The sequence below is a fragment of the Myotis myotis genome, unplaced genomic scaffold (genome assembly GCF_014108235.1).
Source record: "Myotis myotis isolate mMyoMyo1 unplaced genomic scaffold, mMyoMyo1.p scaffold_m19_p_1, whole genome shotgun sequence".
Classification (NCBI taxonomy): Eukaryota; Metazoa; Chordata; class Mammalia; order Chiroptera; family Vespertilionidae; genus Myotis; species Myotis myotis.
In genome coordinates this window covers 6,086,023-6,100,015 of record NW_023416313.1, presented here as the reverse complement: position 1 = coordinate 6,100,015, position 13,993 = coordinate 6,086,023, and the positions used below count along the sequence as shown (strand labels likewise).

Below are 13,993 nucleotides of genomic sequence, written 5' to 3'. Positions count from 1 at the left end.
CAAAACTCTTAGTTGAGAAAATAGCTGTTTGCTTAAATACTGTATGTCATTTTTTTAAATGACAGAAAAGTGCATTTTGAACTTGTTTTAATTTTATATGAAATACTAGAGGCCCGGTACACAAAATTCATGCACTGGGATGGGGGGGGGGTGTCCCTCAGCCTAGCCTGCACACTCTCCAATCTGGGACCCCTCGGGGGATGTCTGACTGCTGGGGATCGGGCCAAAACCGGCAGTCGGACATCCCTCTCACAATCTGGGACTACTGGCTCCCAACCGCTCGCCTGCCCGCCTGCCCGATTGCCCCGAACTGCCCTCCCCTGCAGGCCCGGTCACCCCCAACTGCCCTCCCCTGCTGGCGCAGTCACCCCAACTGCCCTCCCCTACTGGCCTGGCCACCCCAACTGCCCTCCCCTGCTGGCCTGATTGACCACAACTGCCCTCCCCTGCTAGCCATCTTGTGGTGGCCATCTTGTGACTGCATGGCGGCAGCCATCTTGTGCGAGTGTGTGATGGTCAATTTGCATACTACCTTTTTATTATATAGGATTGGATGACCATGGACATTAGGGTTGTGAGGATTGGGGCAATTAGCATCAAAAGAATATCTTTGAGCCATAACCGGTTTGACTCAGTGGATAGAGCGTCGGCCTGCGGACTGAAGGGTCCTAGGTTTGATTCCGGTCAAGGGCATGTACCTTGGTTGCAGGCACATCCCCAGTGGGAGGTGTGCAGGAGGCAGCTGATCGATGCTTCTCTCTCATTGATGTCGGACATCTCTCATCGACTATCTCTCTCCCTCCCTCTCTGTAAAAAAAAATAAAATATATTTTAAAAGAGAATATTTTTGACAAATAGTAAATGTTATTAAATATAAAATTTGTAAATCCTACATGTCTTCCTCCGATATATATATGCATTCTCTTTCCTACCTTCAAAGAAAAGTAATTACTCCTTCCTCTCTATTACCATAGCATATAGGTCTACTAGTACAGCACTTATTCTTGTATGACAATTATCTGTGAATGTATTTCTCTTCCCATGGGTCCCCAGCAACTTGTGAACAAATGCTGTGTAACTTAGCTGTGCATTCCCATTACAGAGTGACTGGCACAGGGTAGATCCTCAGTAATGTTTGTGGAAGGAAATGGAATTAATACTTTTACTGCATGTTAGCATAGAAAAGCACCATAATTCTTGGTTGTTCTCTGAATACTGGGAATTATATATATTATGTGTAATTGTGATATCAAAACTAGAACTCACAACTTGTCTGGGAGGAGCAGACAAGTCTATTTTAACAATTAAGTGGAATTATAAAGAATGATGTTTCTTGGATCTTTGCTTGCTTTCCTTCCTTTTATATGTCTATATTCTGCTGTTTTCTTTTGAGACATGTTTAAATTTATGTGTATATTCCTTTTTCTCCTTTGGTGTTCCCTTCTATTTTCAGTCATTGAACATGCTTTCCATTTTTTTCTTTCTTTCTTCTTCATCTCGTTTATGTTGTACGGAATTGACAGCGTATTGTCAGGGCAGACATAGTGAAGTACCCGGAAGAAGATAATCAACATTTCACCTCTGCTCAGACTAGACTCTGTTCAGTACAGTAGTGCAGGTATAACGGATAAATTACTGCAATTTGGGGGAGGAGGGTGGTGAGAACTAGTGAATGCTATCTTGTTCTTTTCCCCTTATGAATAGAGAAGTTCAAATGATTATTGTACATTATTGGAATTAATATTGCATACATCCTGTTTTAGAACTTTGAAATATTGATCCTTTGCCAAGAGACTTACGAATGAAATAAGGAATTGGGAACAAATTAAAATAACATTTCAGTTACTTTCACACGTATTTGTCTTTATGGTTGTGTTTATTACATGTGCAGTGAAGTGGAGAATTGAGGCAGTTATTTCATTATTCATTCCTTACCATTTTTCCTGAAATAGCCTGGTAATTGAAAGAGTACTTTTAAAATTTGTCTTGAATTACTCTTCTTTGTCTGCTTGTGTGTGCAGACTTAGTAAAAGAGTTGAAAACAGTAAAGGATTTGTTTTAATGTAAATTATTACTTAGAGATGAATATTAGGGCATATTGCTAAATTTATCATTATCCTTGAATGTGGCTCAGAAAGAAGGAAGGAAGAATTAAAACTATCTTTCAGTTTAAATTATTTTAAAAATATGAGTATGCAGTAATTTTCTAAATTCTCATTCTGTATTTTGTTAGTCATTATTTATAACCCATTAGTGAGCAATTTGGAAGTAAGTTAGGGTTTTGGGCGGAACGTTTTAAAAATTGGCAACATTTTAAATATTGAGTTGCTTAAAACATTTCTCCTTTTCTATGGGACTTTTAACATTCACACCTCTTCTCACTAACTCACTAATTACTATAAACATTCTTAAAAAAGCTATGGCTGGGGATAGTGGTTTATGGAAGTATTAATAAATAATGACTTTTTTACTTTGAAATAACAAAATCTTGTCTATCAGTTAAACTATGTAAATGATTAATTTTAAACCTTTGCTTTAAGTTTTAACCAGGGTTTAATATTTTATATTAATTTGTCAGGTTTTTATTAGACTTGTTATAACTTCAAGCTTATGTCATAAAACCAGGAAAGACTCAATTAAGGACTTGCAATTAGATACTTAAAACAAAACCCAACAACAACAAGAAAGCCCCCTTGCCCGCCAATCCCAGCTCTGCTCTAGTTTGTTCTGGTTGGTTCTTTTAATATCAGCTCCTGCTTCATTTATGGTGTCTATCATCAAGGGTTCGCCAAAGTTCAGAAAATGAAAATATACTGTAAGGAGCCCTTTCTGAATGTTCTGATGCCCTGATAATGACTCTGTTTTCTTTTATGACAGAGGGTGGTGAAGGCAGATATTGTAAACTACCACCAGGAACCCATGTCAAGACCTGTGAACACTCCTCGGAGCTCTATGTGTGCAGTTCAGTGAGCGCGTGGTCCTGTGTTAGTGTGTTGGCTGCCCTGCCTCTGTGTGGGCTGAGGACCTGGAGGAGCTGATTTATCAGGGGCCATCTCTGTAGCTCAGTTAACCCTTCCCTCCCCGCTGGCTTTCCCTGCGCGTGCTGCTCCCGGCCACAGGCAGCTCCCGGACTGGAGAGAATTCCACTTTGGGACCACACACTTGGAATTCAGATGGAAAGCCCATTCTCTGGAGTTAGACTGCCTCATTGAAAGAGAGTATGTCGGCTCTCTTTCATGTCTTCACTTCTTTTTTCCCAGATGGCAGTTGTTTAAAACAAGTATGGAAGCTATCCAAGTCCTGATCCTCAGCCAGGATTTTGCCACAGCACAGTTTCATTCTCTTATCTGAACTCATACATGGCACACATGCTTCAGAGTACAGACGGTTAACAAGTAATACATTTTATCTACAGATGCTAAAGAAGGCGACCTTTTGCTGTCTATCGTGAGAGAAAATATATAAAGCTGTATCTAACTGAAAATGCTGGAAATAAAGCTGTAATAGAAATATTTTTTCCATTTTTTTTTTTTAACAAAGGACCTAAACTGTTTATAGTGTAACTGTAGCTCACAGAGTGGTGAGTATTGCTGTTGTACTTTATCACTGTGTCATGGTCATGTGCATTGTGGAATACTCAGGTCCGATGCTGAATGGACTTGGATGGATGCATCCGAGTACCCCAGGACAAGTTAGGCCTGTTGTTGGATCATTGTGGATCAGACCTGTACCTGATGTTCAGATATTTTTCTCCTGCAAATAAATTTATTTAAATTACTTTTTGGGGGCGAGTTTTCTTTTAGCTATCTTCCTTTTAGTATAGAACCAATGTGTATTTGGCTGTAACATCAGTGATCATGTACTGATTCAAGCCCAGACTCTGCAGCCTGACATTCCAGAGGCGCCACGGCAATGTGCGCCTCTCTCCCTTTCTCAACCTCTGTGCAGAGAGCCCTAGCCTCCCTCCTGTGAGCTGTGTGATGCTCTGCCCTCCTGTCTCTCTGCACAGGCTCCCCCCATCATCCGGAACCCCTCCATCCCTCCCTCCAAGTGTCTGCTTCTGCCATCCAGCCTGTGGTCACCATGAGGGAGGCTCTGTGCAGGGCACGCTTGTCTCGTGTTTTCTGAGCTAAGGCGCAGTGCCTGGCCTGGTGGGTGCTTAGTATTTGCCACATTGAAAATGAGTGAATGCTGCCCCTCCACAGTCTCCTCATCTCCGCCCCCACAAGTTTTCCAGGAGCCACAAGTTCCCCACGAGCACCTCTCGATGGCCATTGCCCCGCCTGCCTGAGTCACAGTCATTCGTGTCCTTGCGGTTCACTGTCTCCTAGGGCACGAGCTTGCGCAGGGCGGAAAGGGTCTCAGGAGTGCCCGGGCAGGGAGCCTTTCACAGGGAGGTTTGCTAAAGTGTGTGCAGAGATTTTGGACACCCTCACTTTACAGCTGTAAGAAATTTTAGAAAACTTGTTATTTCATATCCTGTGTGACTAAGAAAACTGAAGTTTAGAGAGAAAAAAGAACTCGCCGGAGGCCATGGAATCACAGAGCCAGACCCCACGGAAATCTCCGGTCTCTGGACCAGGGTGGCACTTGTCAGGAGTGATTTGAACTTAAGCAAGTTTAGAAATTGTGACTGCTCTACTCATTAGGCAGTGGGTCCAATCCTATTCTACTTTGGTTTTTATATTTTTCAATGTATAGCAATTAGGCATCCCTTTCATATGCCTTTCAAGGCTATAATCCCTTCAAGGTGGTTCAATTTATCCTACTCGTCAACATCTCCCCAACGCTGGCTGGTCAGTTTCCAGGGAGAACATATAGTTCCTCTATCCTTCAGGAGAATACAAAGTTGGATGAAAGAGATCTCTACCCTCAAGGATCTTACAGTCCGGTAGGAGAGGTGTCTGTTTGTGTGGTTGCTGCAAAGGCTGTGCTCAGTTGAAGTCTACTGTTAAACTAAACTGCCCAGGGCCTTCCATTCAGGAAGAGGCAAGCCGTGCTCTTCTGCTCATTTGTGTTGTTTTGCATCCATGTGAAGACTTGAGGATTTTCCTCTTTCTTCAGTCCAGTCATTGCAGCATTCACATCCCTGTGACTGCAGGTGAGTGCTGCGGGGATGCTGGGGAGGCAGAGAGAACTTGCACAAGGCCTTCGGTAGGACCAGGTGCTTCCGTGGTGTGTTTATATAGCCAGAGCCCCGAATGGAACTGGCCAGGGACAGGGGCCTGTGTGGAATCGCTCTGTCCTGGGCATTTCTAGGCATTGGACACATGAACTATGTGTTTTCTCCTTCAAACCTATGACAGGGGTATCCTTGTCCTCATTTCACACATGAACACCAAATCTGAGAGTCTGTGGTACCACCAGGTTGGAGTCAGAGGTAGAGCCGGGATCCACACAAACCAGTTCTGAGATAGGACGGAGGAGCCTGGGTGCCGATCAGGCTGCCTTCCTTTGGCGAAGATCACACAACCAGCCTCCTTCCTGGGACTCCACCAGGCCTGGGTGTTAAGTTGTTCTTTTGGGAAGTGGTGATGGCTCTGCTGAACCACCCACCGTCTCCCACCACTGACCACCTAGACCAGCAATGGGTGTCCAGAGTCTGGTGGGGGTAAGTTTGCCCTCTGCTCACTGAGGTGAGGATGGAAATGGCCGCCTCCCCCCCCCCCCCCCCCCCCCCCCCCCCGTCGCCTTTGGCCTCATTGGTTTTATGTCTCCCAGCTATACTTGCCTGGGCATTGAGACCTTCTGGCTCGAGGACAGCAGGCAGAGCGAACATGCAATATAGCATATGGCCAGAGCAGACTATTCCATATTACAATTTTCCCCATACCTCGGGTTTTATTTTGAAACAAAAACATGGGAGTCATGCTTATTTTACTTTGTTACCTCTCCTGTCTACAGTTTTTAATTTAAAAAATTACACGTCTTTCCAGCTAGTTTTAGGTACTTTGTCTCCTGAAGCATGCTATAGAGTTTCAAGCTCATTGTGGTCACTTCTGCTGCTTATTGAACTTTTGAAACACACAAAAGTTTTCAGCCAGAACTGGTCATTGGATGTTGCCTTTCAAGTGCACCCTCTATTATGTGTGGCGAACCGCTGCGGAGTGGTTTTTGGAGTGGCCCAAAGAACTCCTGTGACTGCTTTATTATTCCAGGAGGAGGTAAGCCAGGGCCCTTTAAAGTCGATCACTGAAACAATGTAAGGGAGCATAATAATTTGTGTGTCATGTAAAAATAGAAACCTTTGCTGGCCATACCCATGCTGGTGATTGCTGTGATGTTGGACAGCCTGAAAAACAGTTGCAAGATTCAAAGGAAATGGAAATGCAGACCCGTGGAGCATTGTGGTTGCATCTGTCCGCTGCCTCCCCAGCACCCAGGTCGCCACTGCTCCCAACAGTGCCCGTCTTCCTGCTGGAGCCCTCCATGCTCAGCCACTCCTGGCCTCAGGGATGGGCTCAGAACCGAGGGAATAAGTCCATGAGAGCTAGTGTAACCAGAGGGGACATTTGCTGATGGTTCTGAAATAGGAAAGAGAAGAGAGGAAGAACAATAGCTTCTCTTCCCTGAAGTCCAGATGACTGACTATTGGGCTTGAATGAGAAAGACTGGCCCTGGGCAATGTTGGCAGCCACCTTGGGGACACAAGGAGGGCGGGCCCAAGCCCAGAGCTGAGCCAGGGAGGCAGAGGGGAGAGGTGGAGGGAATCCGGCTCCTGACTCAGCCCCAGAGCCCACCATGCCGCTGGACCTGTTGAACAGTGTAACTCGGTTGTTTTTTAATCCTTTCGACCAGGGTTGGTTTATTTATTTTTTGTTACTTCTTATGTAAGACCATTATGTATCAGGGTTTGCTTGGCACCAAAGACAGGTGATCATGATCTGTGTTTTGTCCCCAAGATCTTAGTCTAGGCACATGTATAACTCAGGGACAGGTAATCAGACCGTTGTTGCCTCAGTGAAACTATACTGTAGGAAAGGTGTGGCTTAGCAGTGAGTGTGAAAACATGGGTTTCAGAGAACTGGAGTCGGGGGTCACCAGTTAACATAATTGCCTCAGAAGCTCATGTAATCTTAACCAGATAATGCAAACAAGAGTCTGTTCCCTGAGTTGGTTTGTGCATGTGAATCACCAGGACAATCTTGATTCATTAGATCCCAGGTCGGATTTGAGATTCTGCATTTATAAAAAGTTCCCACGGGCTTTTGCTGAAATTAAGAGAAAATGATTTGACCAACTTTTTCAGACAGCAGAATCCTAGTGTTCAAGCGAGGCCCTGGGGACACGCAGTGCCTACGGACAGTGTCTGCCCACATGTTAGTGGGGTATCATGGCATCCTAGGCTGCAAGAGAGAGTCCGTCCTGCAGACAATGTACGGGCGCTGAGGGCAGGTCAGTCCTGCCCAGACAGGGCTGAGGGATTGTCAGAACAGATTTGACTGGGCAGTGAGGCTGGACTGACATCCTTGAGTGAGACCAGCCTCCCTCCTGACGCCCGGCCTGGGAAGAGAGGCTTTCAGCAGAGCAGGGCCTACGGCTGTGCTCAGAACTGCATGCATTCCACCCGGGCTGGCCCTTCTCAGCTTCAGTTTTCCACACTGGAGAGCTGGGAACGAGGAGAGGCAGACTATTTGTTTTAAAGTTCTGCTTCCAAGTCATGCCGCATGTTCTCAGGCCTCCCACACCATACACTGAAGTCGGCTCAGGGCTGGAGGTCAGGCCGAGGGAGGCAGATGCATTGCACTGCACAGATACCAGCTCGGCCAGCCACTCTGGCCTGAGTGTGCTGGCCGGGCCTCCTAAGCCTTCACTCATCTGCATCCCCGGACAGCTCCTGGGTGGGCTCTCGGCCACGGTGTCTCCGTCTCCTCTCCACATGGCTGCCCTCTCCCCCTGCTGTGCAGATTGCTCCAACTGCCTGCCTTCTTAGACACCTCCACATTCAGCTGCACGCACAGCCCTGAGAATGAACTGGACCTGAGGGTTTGAGTTAAGTCACGCTTGTTCCAAACCCCCAATGGCTCCTCATGTCCTTTTCCAGCAAGGAAATGACTTCCTCAGCCTGAAGTGTAGGATCCTCCTGCTGCTTCCCCATCCCTCCTTCTGAGATGTCTGAGTGTCTTCAGTGCTGGTGACTCACCTCTGTGTCTCTGTGGGACCTCCTCCAGGGAAAGAGGGGCCTTGAGGAGGCAAATTTAGGAAACCTGCCTCTCCCCTGGGCTCAGAAACCCATTGGCTGGATGACTAGTCCCACTGCTTACTGTCCCTGGGCTGTGTCCTGGGGCCTGGTGGTGGGGAGTGGTCACATTTCCTTTCTCAGCCCGGTGCAGGGCAGGGATACCAAGCTCTTCCTAAACATCTCACATCCCACATCTGATGCACACGGTAGGCAGCCTGGGATCCTCGCCCGTGGTGTTCCCACCCAGCACTGTCCCCTCTTACATCGAATCAGGGTGAACTACGTGACCCACAGAATCTGCAGACAAGATGGGAGGCATTTTCAGGTGAGGTCATTAGAGGCGTTGCAGCCTCCACGTGAGTCCCTCAAATTCCTCCTGGGGGAAACAGGCCACCCGCCACGGGGACACTTCATTCAGTAGCCACGTGGAGAGAGCCACCTGAAGGACACATCCCGCCAGCACCCAGCACCCCATGCCAGCCCTCCTCTGTGGCAGCGTGGGCGTGAATCCCCTGGCTTTTCATTGGACTGCAGCCTCACCAGAGGCCTCGAGCTAGGAGCACTCAGCCTAAGGGCCCCCAATTCCCGTTCACAGAAACCATGGGAGAGAAGCCATTGCTGCTGTTTAAGCCACTCAATTTCAGGATCATTTGCTTCCTGGTGATTAATACCATCGGCGTTTGTATTCTCTCTGACAGATGGGGAAACAGGCTCAGGGCAGTTGAATAACCTGCCCATTTTTTTTTTTTTTTTTTAAATAAGATGGCTCAGAAATTTTATCTTTCTCCCCCAAATGGAGAAAGCCAATTTTATTTTTTTTTAAAATATTTTTATTTCAAAGAGGATGGAAGAGGGAGAGATAGAAACATCAATGATGAGAGAGAATCATTGATCAGCTGCCTCCTGCACACCATCCACTGGGGATCGAGCCCACAACCCAGGCATGTGCCTTTGACCAGAATTGAAACTGGGACCCTTTAGTCTGCAGACTGACACTCTATCCACTGAGCCAAACCAGCTAGAGCCTGCCCATGGTTTAACAATCAGGGTGTGATGGGACAGGGACCCAAACGTAGGTCTGTCTGGCACAGCAGTGGGGTCATGGACCTGCTAGTCCCCCTCAAGGCAGTGATGGGCACGGACTCTCGTCAGATCTGACCTCTGTGGTCACAGAGACTGGAACTCACAGGGATGTTTCTTTGATGCCTCTATTTTGGTCTTAACATATTTTAGTAATGTCACATTGTTTCTTATACACCCAGGAAATAACCTTAGGAACCTTTAATTCAACACTGTTTATTCTAACTTGAGTTGTATACAGTCACAGCAAGCAAGTGGCTCATTAAAACAAAAGTAACCCGCCTTCCATATAAGGAGCCTTTGTTTTCCTTGTTTTTCACTCCCTTCCTCAGAAGCCCCAGTTCCTCCCCACCAGCCAGCACCCCCTCCCTTTCAGGTGGAGCTTATCAAGCCCTTTTGTGCCCTCCAGCTTTCCACCTGACCACACCTCACTGGAGACACAGGGCTGGAAGCACTCAGCTGCAGGAGCCCCATGGTGCCACCCTGCAGCCCTCAGCCCTCACCCCCTCAGACCATGAACTCTCTAAGGCCCAGAACCCTGTTGTTTTTATCTGTCTCACTGGTGCCTGGCACCAACGAGGCACCCAATAAAGGTTTATTGAATGAATGGAGCCTATCTATGTTGTAGGTCGTCATGGCTAACTGTAAACAGCCTGTGGGTGAGCAAGGACACACTCGTCCTGGAGACTGTCAAGCAAGGCACTGACCTTGTCTTAGCCGCTAACCAGTGATGTGACCTTAGGCAGACTCCTCTGCCTCCACCACGGCTCTGCTTCCTTATCTGCAGTGAGTTCACCAGGTGCTGTGTCAGTGGTCCCCACACCTGGCTGATCAACTGGACAAACTCAACTCTCTGTGTATCTACGTCTCCCTTATGTGACCAAACACATATTGCCAGCGATGAAGCCTCAGTTTGCAAATCTGTAAATGGGGGTCATAACCATGGTGACTGCCCTGAAAACTTCCTGGGACTAAGATGAGGCTCTAATCATGAGGAGAAGGACCTCAGACACTTCTAACAATTCCAAACAAGTCTGCGAACCATTGGTCTTTTTATCTGCTTTTCTGAGTGTGACTTGGAGCTCAGTTTTGGCTACCCAACCCCAGTAGAGTGATAATGGTGCCCTCCCCCCGCCCTGTTTTGGGTAGGAAAGCCCTGCCCAGGCCTGCCTTTTGCTTCTCCCACCAGCAGCCCAGAGCCCCTGGAAACCCCTTCACTTGTATCTAACTTGGGGGCAGGCATTGTCTCTTTCCAACTTCCCCCAACACCCTTGGCTTTTGAGTCAACTTAACCATTTCTTCTCATCCCACCTCCACCCCCTGCTCTGTCCCTTCTCCCAGTCCTCTGACACTTTCTCAAATTTGTCTTCTACATTGGCAGGTGGCCCACTAACAGATTGGCCAGCGTCCCTGTGTTAGGGTCAGAGTGGAGAGATGATGCTGTAAAGAGCTGACAGAAAGCTGAGTGAACCAAGATGTGCGTGCTGTCTCATCCCTCCGTCCACAGCCCTGTGCAGAGGGGACAGGCCTGGTTTGCTTTCGGTGCTCTCTTTGAGGCCCGCTGCTGAAGATGGCTGGTGACGAGGACCAGGGGAGGGAAGACAGAGGGAAGGGGTCAATCATTTATTGAGCAGCAACTCTGCTCCAGGTAGGCACTTGGTACCTACTTCTCATGACAGTCCAGCTTCATAGCACCTCTACTTTGCTGTGCAGGTTTCATAGGCCATCTACGTTATCCTTATCCCGGCCGCAGTGGGAATGGTGGCTCTCAGCTTCCACATCAGGAAGCTGGGCCCTGGGGAAGTACAATGTCTTGTCCAGCATCCCAGTCAGGAAGACACAGGACTAGGATTTGAACCCTGCTCTTTGTGACTCCAGAGTTTGTCCTTCCCAATGGAAATGGTGTTTATTCTCGCCCCATGGCGAGCATTTAAATTTCCAGCGAGATGTCTGAACCTAGGAGGAGGTTTCTTTTAAGTTTTTGGAGCCAAAATTATTTAAATTTTATGGCTAGGAAAAATGTAAACTTACATGTTCAGCAGACCAGAGATGATAAAGTATGCATTTGTCAAATAAAATTCTTTGCTGTGATAAAGTAAATCATTCCTTGGCCTTGTAAAAAATTAGGCCTCACTTGAACTGTTTTCACTTCAGCCTTTGCTAATATTTCTGTTATCTCCATTAGGGATTACAATGATGAATGCCTTTTACTCGCATCGTTAAGCACTTCAGCGAGTATGTGAACACGTGGAGCATCATAAGTCATGGGGAAATGAAACCGCGCGGTCTCCTGGAAAGAAGAAAAATCTCGAGTGTCTGACAGGTCAGCATCCTGTCTCAGCCACACTCGCTCTGCAAACTTGCTCAAATTCCTTCGCTTCTCTGAGCCTCACCTTCCCAGTGTGTAAAACAGGGATGATAATCCTTATCTCTCTGCATCATTTTCGGGGTGAAATGAGATGATGTACTTGTAGCACTTTGCACTGTTCCTGCCATGAAGTAAGTGCATAATAAATATCACAGTTATTATTGGAAGAGTTCTCATGGTAACTAGTCATTTTATGACATGCCCGGGGCTCACTTTAGTTAGGAACCCCTTGGGCAGCAAGACGGAATGTAGACCTTACTGTCAGGTGGGCCTCACCTGCTGATGTGCCTCTGGCCCTGTTAGGAATAGGCCTTGCAGGACACAGGTGAAGCTCATTCATGGGTGTGCCTGTTGGCTGCACAGAATATCTCACTTAAAGTGTCTTAAACAATTAAGAATACTGATCACCTCTTACAACAAGTATTCTCATGGCAAGATGATTCCAGGTTGGTTTCAATTGTTCAGGGATACCATCAAATTTCCAGATTCTTTCTTCTGTCACCTTTAGCCTGTTGGCTGTTAGGTTGTCTCCCTCATAGTCCCAAGATGGCTACAATACCTCCAGGCATCACATCTGTATACCACAGAATGCAAAGGTCAGAAAGAGGAAAGAGGACCCACCCATCCTCATGTCTCCTTTAAAGAAAGAAGAACTTCCCCAAAGTTCCCCTCCCATGATGACTTTTCAGCCCTTTTATTGGCCAGAACTTTATGAAATGCTGATCCCAGGCCAGTGATAAGGGAAGTGGTTAGGTAGGGCCAGTGATTTTCAGCTCTGGCTGAGAAAGAATTAGGGAGACTTTAAAATACAGATGTCTAGGTACAGTTTGATATCATTGGGATCAGTTGGGGCCTTTTGCATGTGTGTGTGTGTGTGTGTGTGTGTGTACACATGTGTGTACATACTCCAAGAAGCTCTGGTAAGCATCTACGGCTGAGAATCATTGGTTTAGACTCTCCAAGTCTCACCCCCTGGGATGGGGAGCATCTTAGTGTTCACTGAAGCACGTGACCAAAGGCTATCTGAGCCAATGAAGTTCTGGACAGTGGAGTGTGGACATTCCAAAAGGGACTATGTAAAAATTTGACCAAACCAAGTGAGAACTCCAGGTCTATCACCTGTAAATTGCATACATTTTTGTTAAGTCAATCTCTCTGACTTCAGTTTCCTTATCCAAGCAATAATGAAAGCACTACCTACCTCTTGGAGTAGTTTTAAGGCAGGGGTCCTCCAACTTTATAAACAGGGGCCTGTTCACTGTCCCTCAGACCGTTGGAGGGCTGGACTACAGTTTAAAAAAAAACTATGAACAAATTCCTATGCACACTGCACATATCTTATTTTGAAGTAAAAAAACAAAACGGGAACATATACAATATTTGTATTTGCATGTGGCCTGCGGGCCGTAGTTTGAGGATTCCTGTTTTAAGGTTAAATGAGAACAAGGAAGTGGGAACAGGTGACACAAATTAGGGCTCAGTACACGTTAGTCAATGTCCCTGGAGTTCACATATTCCTATTCCACATCAGAAAATATAATTGGACCTGCCTGGGTCCTTTTGGCCTTTCTGAGGTGGCAGTGACCAGAATCATTGACAAGAGCAGCAGCGGCAGAGTTCCTTGTGTTGCTTGGATGGGAGCCTCGCACAGACTTGCCCAGAAGGAAGCCCCAGGCAGGGTTGGTGGAAGGTTTTTGACGACTGTGAAGGAAAGAGTGAGGCGTGATTCTGGCTGGATTCTAGGGTCTATCAGAGCCTGCAGAGCCCATGCTTAACTGCTTAATGGAAGCCCTGGGCATGGCCAGCCTCCTCCCTGTCAACCCCGTGGCCTCTTTATCTGCCTACTGTCCAGGAAAAGAGTTAAGTGTAAACTAACAGTTCAGGGAAATGGGTTGTCAGGTCACTGAACCAACATGTTACAGTTAATCTGTTAAAAACGGCACGGCTCCCACTTGTAAACACCTCCTTGATAAGCTCTTTATAGCATATACAACCCAGGAAAACGAATGGCATCCTACCAGCTGCCTGGACTCACTGGCCCCTGCTCTTGTCCAGATGACCTCCCAGTTCAGCTCGGTTCAGCTCACCCAGTCCAACCCACCTGGGCCCACTTTGCGCTGCTTCTGGACCGGGACCCAGGACTTCCAAGACGAAGCAGGTGGGGACCTCCATCTTTTTATAAAGTATTTTTATTAATTTCCGAGGGGAAAAGAGAGGGAGAGAGATAGAAACATCAATGATGAGAGAGAAGTTTCGATTGGCTGCCTCCTGCACACCCCCTACTAGGGATCTAGCTGGCAACCTGGGCATGTGCCTTGAGCAGCAATGGAATGGTGACCTCCTGGTTCATAGGTGGATGCTCA

The 13,993-nt window shown here is 47.0% G+C and overlaps 1 protein-coding gene across 3 annotated transcripts in view; it reads left to right on the top strand.

The window, feature by feature from the left end:
* The window catches only part of RAB28 (RAB28, member RAS oncogene family), a 72,290-nt gene extending 68,513 nt beyond the window's left edge, over positions 1-3,777 (top strand). For 2 of the 3 annotated variants that reach the window (XM_036328993.1, XM_036328987.1), the window contains one exon: positions 2,878-3,777. In XM_036328993.1, coding sequence (XP_036184886.1) covers positions 2,878-2,970 — 93 coding nt within the window. In that variant the 3' untranslated portion in view covers positions 2,971-3,777. Of the gene's footprint in view, positions 1-1,523; positions 1,619-2,877 lie in introns of all 3 variants that reach the window. The other variant, XM_036328991.1, reaches the window with a different exon arrangement.
* Positions 3,778-13,993: the final 10,216 nt, after the last annotated feature.